The sequence below is a fragment of the Carassius auratus genome, chromosome 32 (genome assembly GCF_003368295.1).
Source record: "Carassius auratus strain Wakin chromosome 32, ASM336829v1, whole genome shotgun sequence".
NCBI classification, from domain to species: domain Eukaryota; kingdom Metazoa; phylum Chordata; class Actinopteri; order Cypriniformes; family Cyprinidae; genus Carassius; species Carassius auratus.
Window position 1 is genome coordinate 33,172,540 of NC_039274.1, and position 15,754 is coordinate 33,188,293.

The 15,754-nt window shown below is 36.0% G+C and overlaps 1 protein-coding gene across 1 annotated transcript; it reads right to left on the reverse strand.

Moving 5' to 3' along the window:
- Positions 1 to 5,078: 5,078 nt before the first annotated feature.
- On the reverse strand, positions 5,079 to 12,580 carry LOC113052223 (placenta-specific gene 8 protein). Its single transcript, XM_026216610.1, has 5 exons — positions 12,456 to 12,580; positions 12,306 to 12,360; positions 10,999 to 11,097; positions 10,187 to 10,332; positions 5,079 to 5,745 (listed from the first exon to the last, which is right to left on the reverse strand). Exons 3-5 carry the CDS (start codon positions 11,093 to 11,095, stop codon positions 5,617 to 5,619), a joined length of 372 nt encoding a protein of 123 aa, XP_026072395.1. The 5' UTR covers positions 11,096 to 11,097; positions 12,306 to 12,360; positions 12,456 to 12,580; the 3' UTR covers positions 5,079 to 5,616.
- Positions 12,581 to 15,754: the final 3,174 nt, after the last annotated feature.

Genomic DNA, 15,754 nt, shown 5'->3' on the forward strand with positions numbered 1-15,754 from the left:
AACTTTGAACCTTTTTGATAGCTAGAAGTTAATTTTTGCACTTAAAGGTTCTTTGAACTCTAAAGGTTCAATCTCTTCTAAGAGTGATATATGTTTAGGTTTTACAAGAATGGAGAGGGAGAGGAATACTGTACAATTAAAAATGAGCTGGGGAACTATTAGATTAGAAAGGGGTTTATGTGTAGATAACAACCGGCTAGATGCTACTTAAGTAATAATTAGAAAACTAAATATTGATTTAAGTTGAAATATTTCAACGCAGAGCTCCTGTGAACACAGACGGACATTTAAGGGATACGGTTTTTACAGAACATTTCACCACATAAATAATTAAGGCAATAAAACAATTATTGTATCAAATCTCACCAGTTTGTTAGTTCTATTATAATCCGTTACAGTGTACAAAAAAAATCGTAGGATGACATGATTAAACAATTGTACACCATTTTGAATCTGAGTTTTAATACTTTATTAGCTAAACAAACGCAAAGCTTCCACCAAGAAAATCTGTTCCTAGAAAGAGTACAGCGCCGACTTCAGTTACCCGGATGAGCCTGTGTTATCAGCTTTTACCAGCTGTTATCGAGCAATAACATACCTCGGAATGTCACGACTGTCCAATCAGAATCAAGTATTCCACAGAGCCATGTAATAATAACAATTGATTAAATTATTACAATTTAACATGTATTTAAATAACTACATTATGTGTATATTTACTTTTGAGTTGAATACATAATTAATTAACAAATATGTAGTAAAATGTTTCGATCATTGGGGTGTGGGGCAGGCACCCCATCCACAAACCCACCCCTTCATCTATTACCAGCAGCAGCCTCAACCATGTGGGCTTTTGCCGCTGGGCCTCTGAGACCTGTGATGAGCAGCACCCCTCACAGCATCCTCTGAGCACCTGCTGCCTCTGCACACAGAGTGCCTGCTTTACACAACATCAGTGCTCTGAGATTTCAACTATTAGATTCTTTCGCATTTTATATGAATAAATCATTTAAAAATACAATTCTGTCTGTGGCAAAATTTCTACTTGCATATAGTTCTTGTACAGCATGTATTATTTTCATTAGAAGTAGTTTGCTATGGCCACAGACTGTTCATTATTGGTCTCAAGTCTCAAGTCATTTCAAGATTTCACTGCTGCAATCTGCAACGAGACACAGACATATGAAGCAGAGCTGAATCCAATTTTTTTTCATGTTCTGACATGAACACAAACACAGGACTAACCTTTGAGGTAGCCAGTCAACCGACATACTGTATTTGTTGACATACCTAGAATCACACGACATATTTGAACTAAAAACTTGCATATAATGGACCAAATAGACATTTAGTCGTCTAATACATTTCAAAGTCACCATAATTTTTACATAATGTTAGAATGCTTTTATGTTTAATGAGATGCCTGTTTGTTTTTGTTGAGTAAAACAAAATAATACAGGTTTGAAAAGAAGGTGAGTAAATGATGACAGAATTTACATTTTGGTGAACTATCCATTTAAATGGAATTAACACTGTAAGTCAATCTGTGGAAAATATCTGTGCATAGTGGATTCAGTAGCTGAATGTGTTTTAGGAGAGCGGTATAGATTGTAAATAATATATAGTATTAAAACAAATCAATTCAAAAAGTGCGATTTCTGTGCTTGTATCTTCAAGGAAAAAAAACAACTCTCTTGTTTCGACCATTTTGCCCAGGCTGCATTTTTTTCTCAAAAACAAGCAATTTCTCAGAGCTTATCTTGATTTATCCAGACTGGACCTCTCCCACTCTCTGCACACATTTCCTGTCTATCCACTCTCTTTCTCCCAAGCAGCAGAGGACAATGTGCATAAGAATCTGTGGGAGTGACAGCCTTTGAATGCTCATTTCCTGAGAATAATGGATGGTATGATGGCTCAACTCCAAACTGAAAAAGTGAAAAGCCACAAACGGTAGACCATTATTAGCCTGCAAACACAAACCGAAACCGTGTTAAGTGTGTGTGTGTTGGGTGTGTGTGTATACCTACCATATTTTGGGGACAAATTTGTACCCAAGAGTGAGCTAAACCTAACAAAATCTCAAAAATACTTCCTTTGGGGACTTCCTCATTTGTTAAACTGGTTTAAAATAGAATATACAATGTTTGTTTTTGTTTTTTTGTAAATACAAATGCATAAGGTTTTCTGTAAGGGGTAGGTTTAGGTGTAGGGTTGGTGTAGGGCAGGGGTAGGCAAGTTCGGTCCTAGAGAGCCGCAGTCCTGCAGAGTTCAGCTCTAACCCTGAAAAAAACCTTTACCTAGATGTAGCCTTAGTAATCCTGTAGACGTTGATGAGCTTGTTCATGTGTGTTTGATAAGGGTTGAAGCTGAACTCTGCAGGACTGCAGCTCTTTAGGACCGAACTTCCCTACCCCTGGTGTAGGGCAATATCACATACAGTTTGTACAGAATAAAAACCATTGCACCTATGGAATGTTGCCATTTAGATAAGTAAACGTATGTGTGTGTGTGTGTGTGTGTGTGTGTTTTGGGGACAAATAGCACAAACAGTTTGTACAGTATGAAAACAATTATGCCTATGGATAGCTAAGTAAACGTGTGTTAGTGTGTGTGTATGTGTGTGTGAATGTCCAGATTTAGATAGCGATGTAAACATGTTTTTGTTTGTGGCTATGTGTGTGTTAGTTTTGTGGTTAAAGTGATTCTAAAAGGATGGTGCTGTGCAAGTACTAATTTCGTTTGTAGTCTGAGAAGTAGTCCGGCATAAATATAAATTCTAGGTAAAATAGAGCATCACAGTCCCGACCACAGCCCAAGAGAGCTCTGGTACCAGAAGTAAATTTCCCATTCATTTCTCCCATTGACTTTCGGAAAAATCCGTATCTAAAGAGTTTTAGAGCATGTGTGAGGATAACCAGCTACGGCTGAACTTATAAGCATAAAACATATCATTTCGAATGAAAAAATTAAGAGAAAATCCAAAAAAAGTCAAAGGTACAAGACTGTGTACATATTTTCATTTCGAGCGCAGGAACTACTCATCCCATAAACCACCGCGCCTCATTGAATTCGACTGAAGCCTCAACCGCGAACGAGGCAACGAGCCTTTTGAGCGACTTCCAAATCTGATGACGGCCGCCCGCGCAAACTTTTTCTCCAGTGAATTTAATTTTATATAGTGAATTTACAATCGTGTAAATAAATAGTGTTTCATATAAGTATTGTGTATTGATTTTTATATTTATCATCGTGTATTTTATATTGTGTGTGTGTGTGTGTGTGTGTGTGTGTGTGTGTGTGTGTGTGTGTGTGTGTGTGTGTGTGTGTGTATGAAAGCGGTTAACAATAACGTCAGCAACATGGTGCATTGCTTTGTACCTGACTGCAATCACCGCTCAGTCGTCAACACATGTCGTTGTATTTATTTTTTTATTAATGATCTTCAGTCTTCACGGACCTTCGCGGGGTTTAACCAGACGGTTACACGAGCTCCACCAATCAGATGCATCACTGTGGGATTGTGGGTAATGAAGTACTTAGCCAAGACATCGCGAATAAAAGGCATTTATATCAAAACAGGGTTAGTGCCCCATGATCCTTTTGCGTTTATATGAGCATATACTATCGCTTAGTACAGCTGTAGCTGGTTTTAAGTCTACCATGTATGGTTACGTTTTTATGGCTAATACCCAAAATGTCAATGCAGAAATTGCATTGAATTTTTACTTCCAGCACCAGCTGTGGGCAGGACTGTGATGCTCTATATGTCGTGGGTTACAGGAACTTCCCCCACTGCCTTGAGGTTAGTAGACTGATAGGAAGTTGTCCTACAATTCAAAGTGCAGAAGTGAAACTTCTGCTTCACATGAAACGAAACTATGTACTGTTTAAGTTGTTGAACTGTTCAAACTGCTCAAATGATACAGATGTAAAGCAGGACAGTGATTGTTCATAGTTTGCCTCTGACAGTTTGTAAAAGCCATTCTAGTTCTTCGTGATTAATTTACTATACTGAGCTTTATTTTTTTGTTCAGGAGGCAGAATGCATTCTCTGTGTTGTGGTGATCTTAATCTTTTGCATGTCGCTTACACAGCCAAATCTCTCAACCATAACCAACTGAGTGTGTGTGTGTGTGTGTGTTTGTGTTTGTACTTATTTCAACACTGCTATCAATGCACATTCTATCATGCTTGGAGTAAATAGATTTATTAAGTTTCAGTTACTTTCCTAAAGCAATTACTTTATTTGAATAGTTTAGTTTCTTCATATCATTAATGTACATTGGGATGTTTTGTGTCATATCAAATGCTATTTTCTTTTTTATTGATCATTTTAGTGTTGTGTGTTACAATGGTGTTTTGTCTATGTGTTTATGACCATGTGCACCATCTATAAATGGGTACTGGTCAAGTTTTATTGACAGGTGGTGATCTTATGTGTCTTTAGAAAACAAGTCAGTTCAAAAATCGCAATTTCTGTGCTTGTATCTTCAAGAAAAACACGACTCTTGTTTCGTCCAAATCTCAAAATCAAAATCAAAATATTTGTAAAGTAAATTTGAGGTAAAACGAGATTTTAATCGTTCTAGATTGGAATCTTTAGATTATATCACTTAAAACATATCGCTATAAATTATATTATACATGTATAAACATCTATTATATTAAATGAAATACCTTATTCAGGGCATTACTAAATAAAAACAAATGAAAGTTTTATCATATGTGTATTTTTTAAAAGTCTTTTTCCATCTAAACAAACATCTGAAAACAGAGCTTGATCCATGAGATCATCAAGAGAAAGTAAACATTTTCACAATACCTGTAGGCCTCTGTGGCAAAGCCTCAGTACTTGGAACTCACTACATATTTATAAACGTTTAAAGAATTTTGCAGTAATGGGGAAGCTTTTTTTCATTAGCATAAATAGAGTCAAACAGGATGTGAACAACCAGAGAACTTTTGCCTGGGCAACATAGCACTGCATTCTCAGCACATGCTAAGATTAATGTTTGTAACAATTTACTACAAGTTTTGCAAATATGCAAAGTATGTTGCAGCTGTGAAATACCATATTCAGAATTCAAGAGTCTTTTATTTGCATTTTGTGTACATGACTTTTATATAGAAATACACAAATGAATATGAATATGAAAATAGATGGTGTCACAAGTTTTGGTCTTGTTTTCACACCTAAGATTAAGAAGAGTAAGCACTTGCGCAAATATAATCAAACAAACATGGCAGAACAGGTTTTATAATTACCTTATTTTATCATTGAAATGTTCCATCTAATACAAAACTGAATGATTGTAAACCTGTATTTGTACTATAACATATTGAAGCAACAAAGATCTGTTTTTCATGTAACATATGTCTATGCTGTGCTTATTTTTTGTAATTTTTATCAGAATGAAAAAAGTGAGTTACAAATATCTGAGTATTGGTTGCAGAACATAAGAGAAAAACATTGCAAAAAAACAAACAAACAGTGAAGCATGAGTGAAGTGAAGTGACTTTGCTGTTTCCATATCACCACTAGGTAGAGAGGGCATCCGTTTTCACCACCTGCACCTACTTTTCACCCACACTACCAAGACTCACTGCAAAACTCTAACTGTGTATGATTTGCTGGGTGACTACAGCGCCAGAACGAGCACGAATCTTGATTTCTCGAGACATCTGACACCAGGCACAAGTATAACAGCAGCAGACAGTGCAAAGGTCATCACAGCAGGAACCCTGAGGAAGAAAGCGTTTTAATAATACCACTGAATTCATATATGTAAAACATTTTAGTATTAGTTTCTTAGTATTAGTTAAGTATGAACTGGTTTGACCAAAACAAGTTCTTATCCCTTTACCCACAACTGTGGGTGTTATCACTCTGCATGACATATTTCCTGTATTTGACCCAAATGTGCAAGAGAGTGTGAAGACAGCAATACTTCGCTCTTTAAAATAATCTTTAAAATGTCTGTTAAGTAGTCTCTTTGTAACAGACGAGATAATTTAATTGTGGTGCTTCTAATTAAGTGACAAAAATCAGTTGCAAATGTTTAAAAAAATATACATACCTCTGCACCAATAGAATATGCAGTACTTTATGTCTTACTATACCACATTTTTTGGTAATATATAATCAATTAACTTAAACTATAATTTCCCTTGATATTGCATAATTTCGAGGCATGTGAGATGATGAATATGATGGAATAAGGGATACACTTCATTTCTCCACACTGAAGTGGTATTAGAGAGAGAGTTGATTAAAGGTCCCTTCACACCAAGAAAAAATACTTCAAAGATAACTAGATTAATAAAGTTATGAACAAACTTTGAGGTTGACTTGAGAAATCCTAGCCTGAAAGTTTGAAGCTGTAATTGGTAAAAATAAAAATGGTTTCAATTTGAAAGTTTAGTTTTAGAAGACCTGGAAAACCTGCAGTATTTTTATTGGCATGTTATAGAGAATTGTAACATTGAAAAAGAATAATACGATAATAATGTCTGTCCACAATATTATGAAATAAATGCTTTAATAGATTATTAAAGACAATAACAATCCCCATATCTGCTGATTGGCTTCATCACTCTGTCTCCTCTCCACCAGTAAGCTGGTGTGTGGTGGGTGTTCTGGTGCAATATGGCTGCTGTCGCATCATCCAGGTGGATGCTGCAAACTGGTGGTGGATGAGGAGACACCCCCTGACTATATAAAGCGATTTGAGTGCCTAGAAAAGCGCTATATAAATGTAAGGAATTATTATTATTATTATTATTATTATTATGACATGTGTTTTTGAGTGTTATGTTGTATTTATTGTCTACTGGCCAGTACTGTACTCAGCTGTCAATTGAGCAACAAGATCACAGTGCATCTCAATTCTCACAAAGATGTGTCCTGTTTTCTTGGGTCCTTCTGAGTTCATTCCTTCAAAGTAACCTGTCAAGATAGGTCTCCACGAGAATGCACATTTGTTCTTTGCTTTCTTGGAATTGAGAAACAGCCTTCAGAAGAAGAAGAAATAGTCAATCTGAAAGTGATTCGGTGACATCGTTACTCTGTGCCAGTGTGGTTATAGATTTTTACTTTTAGAAAAAAAAATGTAAAACAAGATTTTTGTTGTAATAGTACTACTTATCGTCCTTAGTGTGAATGGGCCTAAAAAATAGCTAATTTTAAAAGAAAATGTTGAAACTAGTGCACACTTCAAAAAAGATACTAAAATCAAAGGTCAACTGAGGTTAACACATGATAAGTATACAACAGGCTAAGGTGAGATGATTACTGTAGGTCTTCTATTCCTGACATGATTTCCTTAAATAGCGTTGACGAGTACTGTGCGTTCACACCGCCGCTGTCGAGAGCGTCAAAAAACGCTCTGACCTGTCCTGCTCACAACGCTGCAGGAAGATCCGTGAGAGCTCTTACTCTCTGACACAGATCAAATTCTTGCATCAGTTCCCTCGATTTACTATTTAGTTCAGTTGATTTATAAATTGTGTGCACGATTTACTAATTAATTCCCTCGATTTTATAAATTGTGCGCACGATTTAGCAAATCAAGGGAACGCAATAGTAAATCGAGGGAACGCAATAGTAATCGTATGCACTTTTTAGCACATTGAGGGAATGAATTAATAAATCATGCACACAATTTATTTTTTTTTTCTTGCATGTCATGTGTAGGGTTCCGTATAATGTAAAAAGCACCGTAAAAATACTCTGATGCAAGTAAAACTTCTGCAATTAAAATGTTACTAAGCCCAAGTAAATATAATGAAGTATAAACATTACTTAATGTAAATATAATCAGGGAAATTAGTTTAAAAGTAAACTGGGAGTCTGGGACTACTGTACTATTATTTATTATATCATTAGATTACTATTCCTATATCGTTACTGCACATCAGCAACTCACCAGGAACATGAACAATCTCAGACACCTTGGTCCACGTATCATTTTTAGGTTTTTTTTATGTATTTTTTATGTCCCTTTACACAAACAGGGACACATCATAGATTATTGCAAACCCACCACAGCAATAATCAACCTGTCCTCTATTTTGCTTGAGAACTAATGTGGTCAGAGCTGCGTTCTCTGGAATCCTCTCAAGCGGTGGACCTCTACGTTCCGATTGGTTGCTGCCGAACTGCGTCATAGCTCATTACCATAAAGTTGCCCTGATTTCAACTCTTCACAACACTCTCAACGACCAGCAGGACAAATTCAAAACACTGTAAATATGTTGAGTCATTGTAGTAGTAATAAATGCCTGTTTTTGCCCCAAAAAGTTTCATGACCAGTAAATTTTATCATGTCAACGGCTATTGGCAGGTGTGGCAAAAAGTAAGTTTAGACCCTGGTTATACATGGCTAAAGACTAAAGTCATAGTGCACTTCAATCATTAATGAAGGTTTATAGTGCCTCTGACATAGATGAAATACTTCAGTGATTTTATTGTAAGCATTCAGGCTTTTATGTGGTTATGCTGTACTACCATAAAGTCAGGGCTATATGCTTACATTTTTTAGGAGCTCCTTCTGCCAGTAGGGTGTCGCTGTCTTTGCCGCTAAAATAAGTCATTCTAAATGTCTGATTCATTCAGGAATGAAGCAAGTGACTGTCTTTAGAAATGGGTCACGCAATCACTGATTCACCCAATTCATTCAAACGCAGATTCATTCACAACCAAAACACCGCTGTGTTTCTGAGATGCACAATGGCTTGGAACAATTTTTCATTGGCCAAATAGATCAAAACAGACAATATAGTGTTTAAAGAAGTGTTATATATAATCAATATCACATTTGCAATCGTGCTGATAATTAGGGAAAACTGCATTCTTATTTGTGTGCTTACTGAACTATATGGTTTTTAATTTGACTGTATTATTCAAGTATTTATGAGCTTTGATTGTATCACTTCGCAGCTCTGGCCCAAATATATTTTTAAAGACACAGGCAGTTTTTGAATTTCTAAATTGTGTGATTTCACTGGTTTTGAAACAACTGCCACTTCTCTTTGTCTTTCACTGGGAACCAACTTTACAAACATCTGTTCTTCTGTTTTTAAAAAAACAAGAAGTGGGTGAATTATATCGGGTGGAAATGGGGAAATGAAATCTCTCCTGGGGTTTTCACTTGTAGTTGTAGTAGTTAAAGCACTTATTAAAGAAAAAGATACAAATAAGTACAAATTCATTGAAATTCCTTGTATACAAGTTTTCAAGGACACTTTAGAGATTGGCATAACATAAGTCACAATGGGACCATTCACCAAAATATGAAACTTCTGTCATCATTTACTCACCCTCATGTTGTCCCAAACCTGTATGACTTGTTTTCTTCCGCAAAACACAAATTAACATATTTTGAACCAATGATGAACATTTTGAACCAATTATGTTCTGGACCCACATTAAAGCTGCAGTAGGTAACTTTTGTAAATATATATTTTTTACATATTTGTTAAACCTGTCATTATGTCCTAACAGTAGAATATGAGACAGATAATCTGTGAAAAAAATCAAGCTCCTCTGGCTCCTCCCAGTGGTCCTATTGCCATTTGCAGTTACGGACCGCTCCCGGTAAGAAATCAACCAATCAGAGCTGCGGCCCGAAACTTTGTTTATGTTCAAAATGTAGAAAAAGCGAGTACACCATGAATCCATTTTCCAAACCGTGTTTTTGGCTTGTCCTGAATTACTAGGGTGCACCTATAATAAGTGTTTATATTCGGACTATTTTAGATTGCTTCGGGGGAACCGCGGCGGAGTAACCTCGTACCTTTGTGATTCTTCATAGACATAAACAGAGAGAAGTAGTTCCAGCTACGATGTTCTTCCGCAAGACGCAAGCAGTTCTGTTTATTAACCGCTAGAGCGTCAAAAGTTCCCTACCGCAGCTTTAAATGGACATAAACAGTCAACTTATTTTTCAGTTTGTATTTCACAGATGACAATATAATACAGGTTTAGAACAAAATGAGAGTGAGTAAATGATGAAAGGATTATAATTTAGATTGTACACATGCAGCCAAACACCTGAGCCATAAATGCAATGTGACTAATGACGTCATGACAATGCTGTTTGGAGAACAGTAGCCTGCTTTTAGGAACCCTGTCTTTTTTTTTATAAATCACCCTTCTCTCAATTTCATGTGTGTATGAACTCACATTAATGTTATATTGTTCTCTCATTTTCTGACGCAGACAGCAGGAAACCAGCAGACAGCAGTCCAGCAAGGGCATGCAGAAACACCAGCCAAACTGAGATGCAGTCTGACACTGCATACAGGGGAAACACCAAAGGGCACAACAACCTGAAACACACAGGAGGGTTGATTTAGTTCTGGGCCTGCAGTAAATTTAAAGGTGAGCTCTTTTACACCTTCGTCCAAGTTGGAGGTTGAACAGATCTTGCTGGTGCTGCATTTTAGCATTTTCTAAAGTATTATCAATCTGATCTATCTATCTATCTGTCTGTCTCTCTCTCTCTCTCTGTGTGTGTGTGTGTGTGTGTGTGTGTGTGTGTGTGTCTCTAATATATATATATATATATATATATATATATATATATATATATATATATATATATATATATATATATATAAATATATATATATATATATATATATATATATATATATATATATATATATATATATATATATATATATACAAAAACACAAGTTTAGAACATGACATCTGAGACACACACACCCTGTGGTTTAGAAATAAAAGATATTCTAAAGTTAACTAGATGATATCATAAAGTTGACCTACATCAATTATAAATTTTTTCCAATTACATTTTGTGCTTTAACAAGAAGGTGTGCATACTTTTTGCAGTAATTCCCAGCGTTTACGCAGAAGTTATAGATTTCATAACATCAGAACAGGTTTGGAATCAGGCAGGATTTCCCATTCAAACAAGTTACAACAAAGAAAAGGGATCCGTGAAATTCATGGGTCAGTAGGTGACTTACAAGTGCCCATATCAGAACAGCAGTCACAGAGGCCTGTAGTCCAGGTACCAGATGAGACATGCTGGGTTGTCACAATAGTAGTAGATTGTACTGCCATGACTGTAAGGGACGGAGGGAGGAAGCAAGGGTTGGGGAGGGGATGTGGGGTGAAGGGAGAGAGAGAAAAGGAGATGAAGACTGTGAAATTTAAAGGGGTCATTTCATTTTTTCTTTCTCTTTGGAGTGTTAAAAACACTTCCAAAAGAGAAAACAATTAGAAATCAGTGGTTAAGTACCTACAACACTGTTCTGGAACAGTTCAACCCAATTATTCAGATGTGTGCAGCCCATTTTATGGAGAATGAGGACCGTTTCAAGGAGGAGTAGCTTACAATGACATTGTCTGTAAAGTGGGGCAATTCCAACTTTGCAAGGACAGTCTGGGGCATCTTGACTCACAGTCTGTAAGTATGTTTACATATTTACTAATGATTCAAACACAAGTTTTGAGCACTGTAGAGTAGCGCTTGTTGTTTGTCGTTTCTCCTATCACAAATGCAGACATGGTTTCAGGAATTCTGAAAATTACAATGCATTGGACAACTGGCCAATCAGAGCACACCTCATTTTTCAGAACTATGAGCTTTGTAAAAATCCTTGCATTTCAGAAAGGCAGGGCATAGAGAAACAATAATTTACAGTACTTGGAAAATAATGTGTTTTTGAACCTTAAACACCATAAACACATTGCATTACATCAAATAATGTTATTTTTGGCAACGTCATATGACCCCTTAATCATGCCTTATTTCAGGTTTAGAGGTGCCAACCTATTTGGAATGTGTTTTTTTTTTACAAATTTCTTCCGCACATTCTATATCCCATTGAAATGTAAACTGAATTCAGAGCTTGTCATTAACTCCCTTAAAAGCTATAGAGTTTTGAATGTGAAGGTTAAAGGTACAGTTAATTGTTTCCACAATGAGATTACTGAAGAGGAAAATAACTGGTTGGACAATTTAAGAGATAAAATAGGCCTACAACTTCATGAAAATGTATTCTACTCTTATATATAAGCATTAAGTAGCATATAAAGCGATCAGACTGTGATTATTGCCATAGTAAAATATTTCGATAATTAAACAATAGAGACTTAGCAGGGTCTCATAGAAATCTTTTCGCATTAAACACTCGATCATTTAAAGAAACAAATCCTTATTATGCAATTATTTAGTTAAATTTCGATGGCTTTTTGGTAAGATTTCTTAAGACAAATATAAACTAGATTGAAACATTTCGACATCTTAGTAAATAAACGAATGATTTACCTTGCTTTCAGTTGCTGTGGTGGTCTGCAGTGAAATGAAACCAAACTCGAAGGTCCTGCCACAAAAAAAAAAAAGAAAAAAAAAAAGTTTTTGCTTCAACTGCTTCAGCGGAAGGCGTGTCAACAATGTAGACAGTAACAAAGTATTTACTTGAGGTTTTTCTTCTTCTTCAGAACGCCTAGAAGTGATTTCCCAGCATATGTTTTTTTTTAACAGTGACCAGTTGCAAATGTGATATTTATACTACACTTCAATAAGTTCAGCATCTCGGTGTTTGACTTGAAGCATAGCACTGACTGTTCTGTGTATGACGTCAAAGTAGGCTACAACAAGAGCAATTAGAGAGCATTTTTGAAACTTTTGTTTTGATGTAATTTAATTATTGCTGTTTTGCTTATGTTGTTGTTTAACCATTGTTGCCGTTGTAAAGTTATATAGCTACAGTTATGTTGCTGGGTTTTAATTTAATCAAATGTGGATGAATAGCTTTACGTAGATGTGCGCACACACTATGGCAAGCCGTTTTAACATTTAATCTGTAAATCGCACTTGCATCTAATTAAATGTTACTAGTACTTATTTTTTAGATATTATTTTTTTTTCTATTAAGTACTAGTTCTTATTCATTAACTACTAGTGCTTACTGCTTATCCTTTTGGTACTAGTGTCTTTTGTAAAGTTACCAATACTTATTGAGTACTAGTAACAATAGAGTACTTAATCATTAGACACTAGTATATTTTCTGTAGAAAAGGCTGGCAATGTATATAGCCATTAAGGCCCTGGTATACTTCAAAATAAATAGAAGAACAAACTGATATGACGTAATTTCAAACAAAATCAGGCCAAAGTTCATTTTAAGTTCGTTTCGCCAGTTTGAAACAGCTCACCAAAGCAAACTTTCTGGGGGAGTCCATTTTGGCTCCTAAACACCTTTGAGCTTCCTTTGGTCCATGGCGGTTACGCAATTGGTGGGTGTGTTCTGGAACTAACCTTCTTTGACATGTAATTTTTTTTCCAGGGATACCTTTCTAATTTAACAGAGATATAGAACAGTATCTCCTAAATACACTGGAGTGACGAATAGCTGAGCTGGCACAAATATGTCCACACCTGTACAATGGTTGGCGGAGAGACATTAACGATTCAAAGAAAGCATTTAATTCCTAGAAAGATATTTCTACGAACTTGGGGCTGACGACCTGGAGCTATGCAAAAAGTGATGCAGAGAAACATTCCAGACAAGTTTTCTAAAGCCATGAAAAGAATGAAAGTGAAAGTGACATTCAACTACGTATGGTGACCCATACTCAGCATTCGTGCTCTGCATTTAACCCATCCAAAGTGCACACACACAAACCATAAACACACACCCAGAGCAGTGGGCAGCCATTTATGCTGAAAGGAAAGAGTTTAAAGATATAAGATAGCAAGTACCTAATACATGTGTTTCAAATAAATGTTACACCATACTGCTGCTGTTACTGTTGTCCTTTCAATAAGCGAATTTAAAGGCTATTCAATAAATGAAATACCAAACGAACATACAATAATAATCCTTTGTTTTTTATCAAAAGTAAATCATGACACCACATAAAATATAAAAAGGTTACAATTTATCCATTAAAAACAATAATTGAACACTAATAAAATAAAGTAACACACTGACACTATATATTTACATCTATATATTTATAATATTTTTTCCACATAATGCTAAAGTTTTCAGACAATGAGATACTTCCCATAAAGGACTGATTATGGAAACGGTATGGTTCTTTTGTATAGCAAACATGATACTTGTCTCTGAACTGCTGCTAATTATTATTCTTTTGTCTATAATATTCTGACCATTGGTGACCATCTCACACCTAGATTGTGACCATTTATAATTTCAGAGTTGTTGTGTTTAGGGCATACTTGCAAGCATCACAACACATGTTTATATTAATCTATATCCCGCCTCCAGCAGCGCGAGGGTGTTGGAATGTTCGAAAAACAGTATACCTGCTCAGCCTTTTTCGAACTTCTTTTTGCCCCCAAATGAAGAACGAAAAATACCTTTGTTTGAAGTATACCGGGGCCATTAGTGCCCCCTTGTGACTTTAAGAGGTTTTGCACTGATGACTTAGCATTTCCCTTTAACAATCCATGATTTAAAGGGGTCATATGATATGAGTTCAAATTTTCCTTTCTTTTTGGGATGTTACAAGCTCTTGGTGAATAAAATTAAATTTGTAAAGTTTCAAAGTCTCAAATCCAAAGAGATATTCTTTATAAAAGTTAACACTCATCCATAGCCCCCTGAAATGACTCGTTCTGACACGCCCCCACATATCTATGTCAGTATGTAGGAATATTTGCATAATGCCACCCTGATGTACATGAAAAGAAAGTATTGTAGTATTGTTGTTGCTGCTGCTACCCTGTTGTATAGACGCTGTGTGTTTCAATGTGAAAGCGAAACTATGTTTGGCCCTCCAAAAGAGGACGTGATCCGCTTCTTCATGCCTGAGGCTGATCCGTGCTGGTCGCTGAGGAAATACATCAACTTTGCACTGTGGACCACTGAATCACATGAGGTTGCTGCAAGACCAAGGTACGCTCCTTCATATAATCTGCCTGCTGCACTGTTCTCAAGCCACCCGCCTCTGCTCATTCAAGCCGGCCACGGCTCACTCTAGGCCCCTGGCTTCTGCTCACTCAAAACGCTGTGCTGTTTTGTTGAGAAAGTGAAACTACTTCGTTTTTGCCTTATAAAAGAAAACACAACTAGTAATCATGTTTATATCAGGTTTATAATGGGTTTTATGTTTTTGTCTAATCGCTCTGGCTGCACAAGGCATCACAATATGTTAAGCGGCATAACATTCATTTCCATCACATGATTGAGACATTCGGCCAATCACACTGCACTGGATATCTGGCAAATCACTGCACACCTCACTTTTCAGATAGATGAGCCTTGTGAAAATCGATGTGTTTCAGAAGGTAGAGGAGAAACAATAATGTACAGTATGTGGAAACCCTTAACCTAAAACCGCATAAACATATTTAATTACACCAAATACACAAAATAATGTTATTTTTTATGGCATCATATGACCCCTTTAATAGTACTAACAGGACACAATTCAGAGCATTGACATTATTCGCTGTTGTTGTTTTTCTATTTAGTGCGTTCATATACAAGTGAGTGATTGTTGCTGTATTTGAAGGCATAATTTTGTGTTATTGCTAGTTGCTAATTATAATTGTGCATGTGCGATTTTTACATTTTACAATTTACGCATTGTGTATTGCATCATCCATATGGCACCAGTGTACACATATGAGAGATGGTTAAATAACAATATCGGTGTATAATACTGTAAACTTAAAGTCACTTTGAGTATGTGTATAGTATTATTTACTGAATAAGTGGGATGTTTGTGGTATTTAAGCCATAT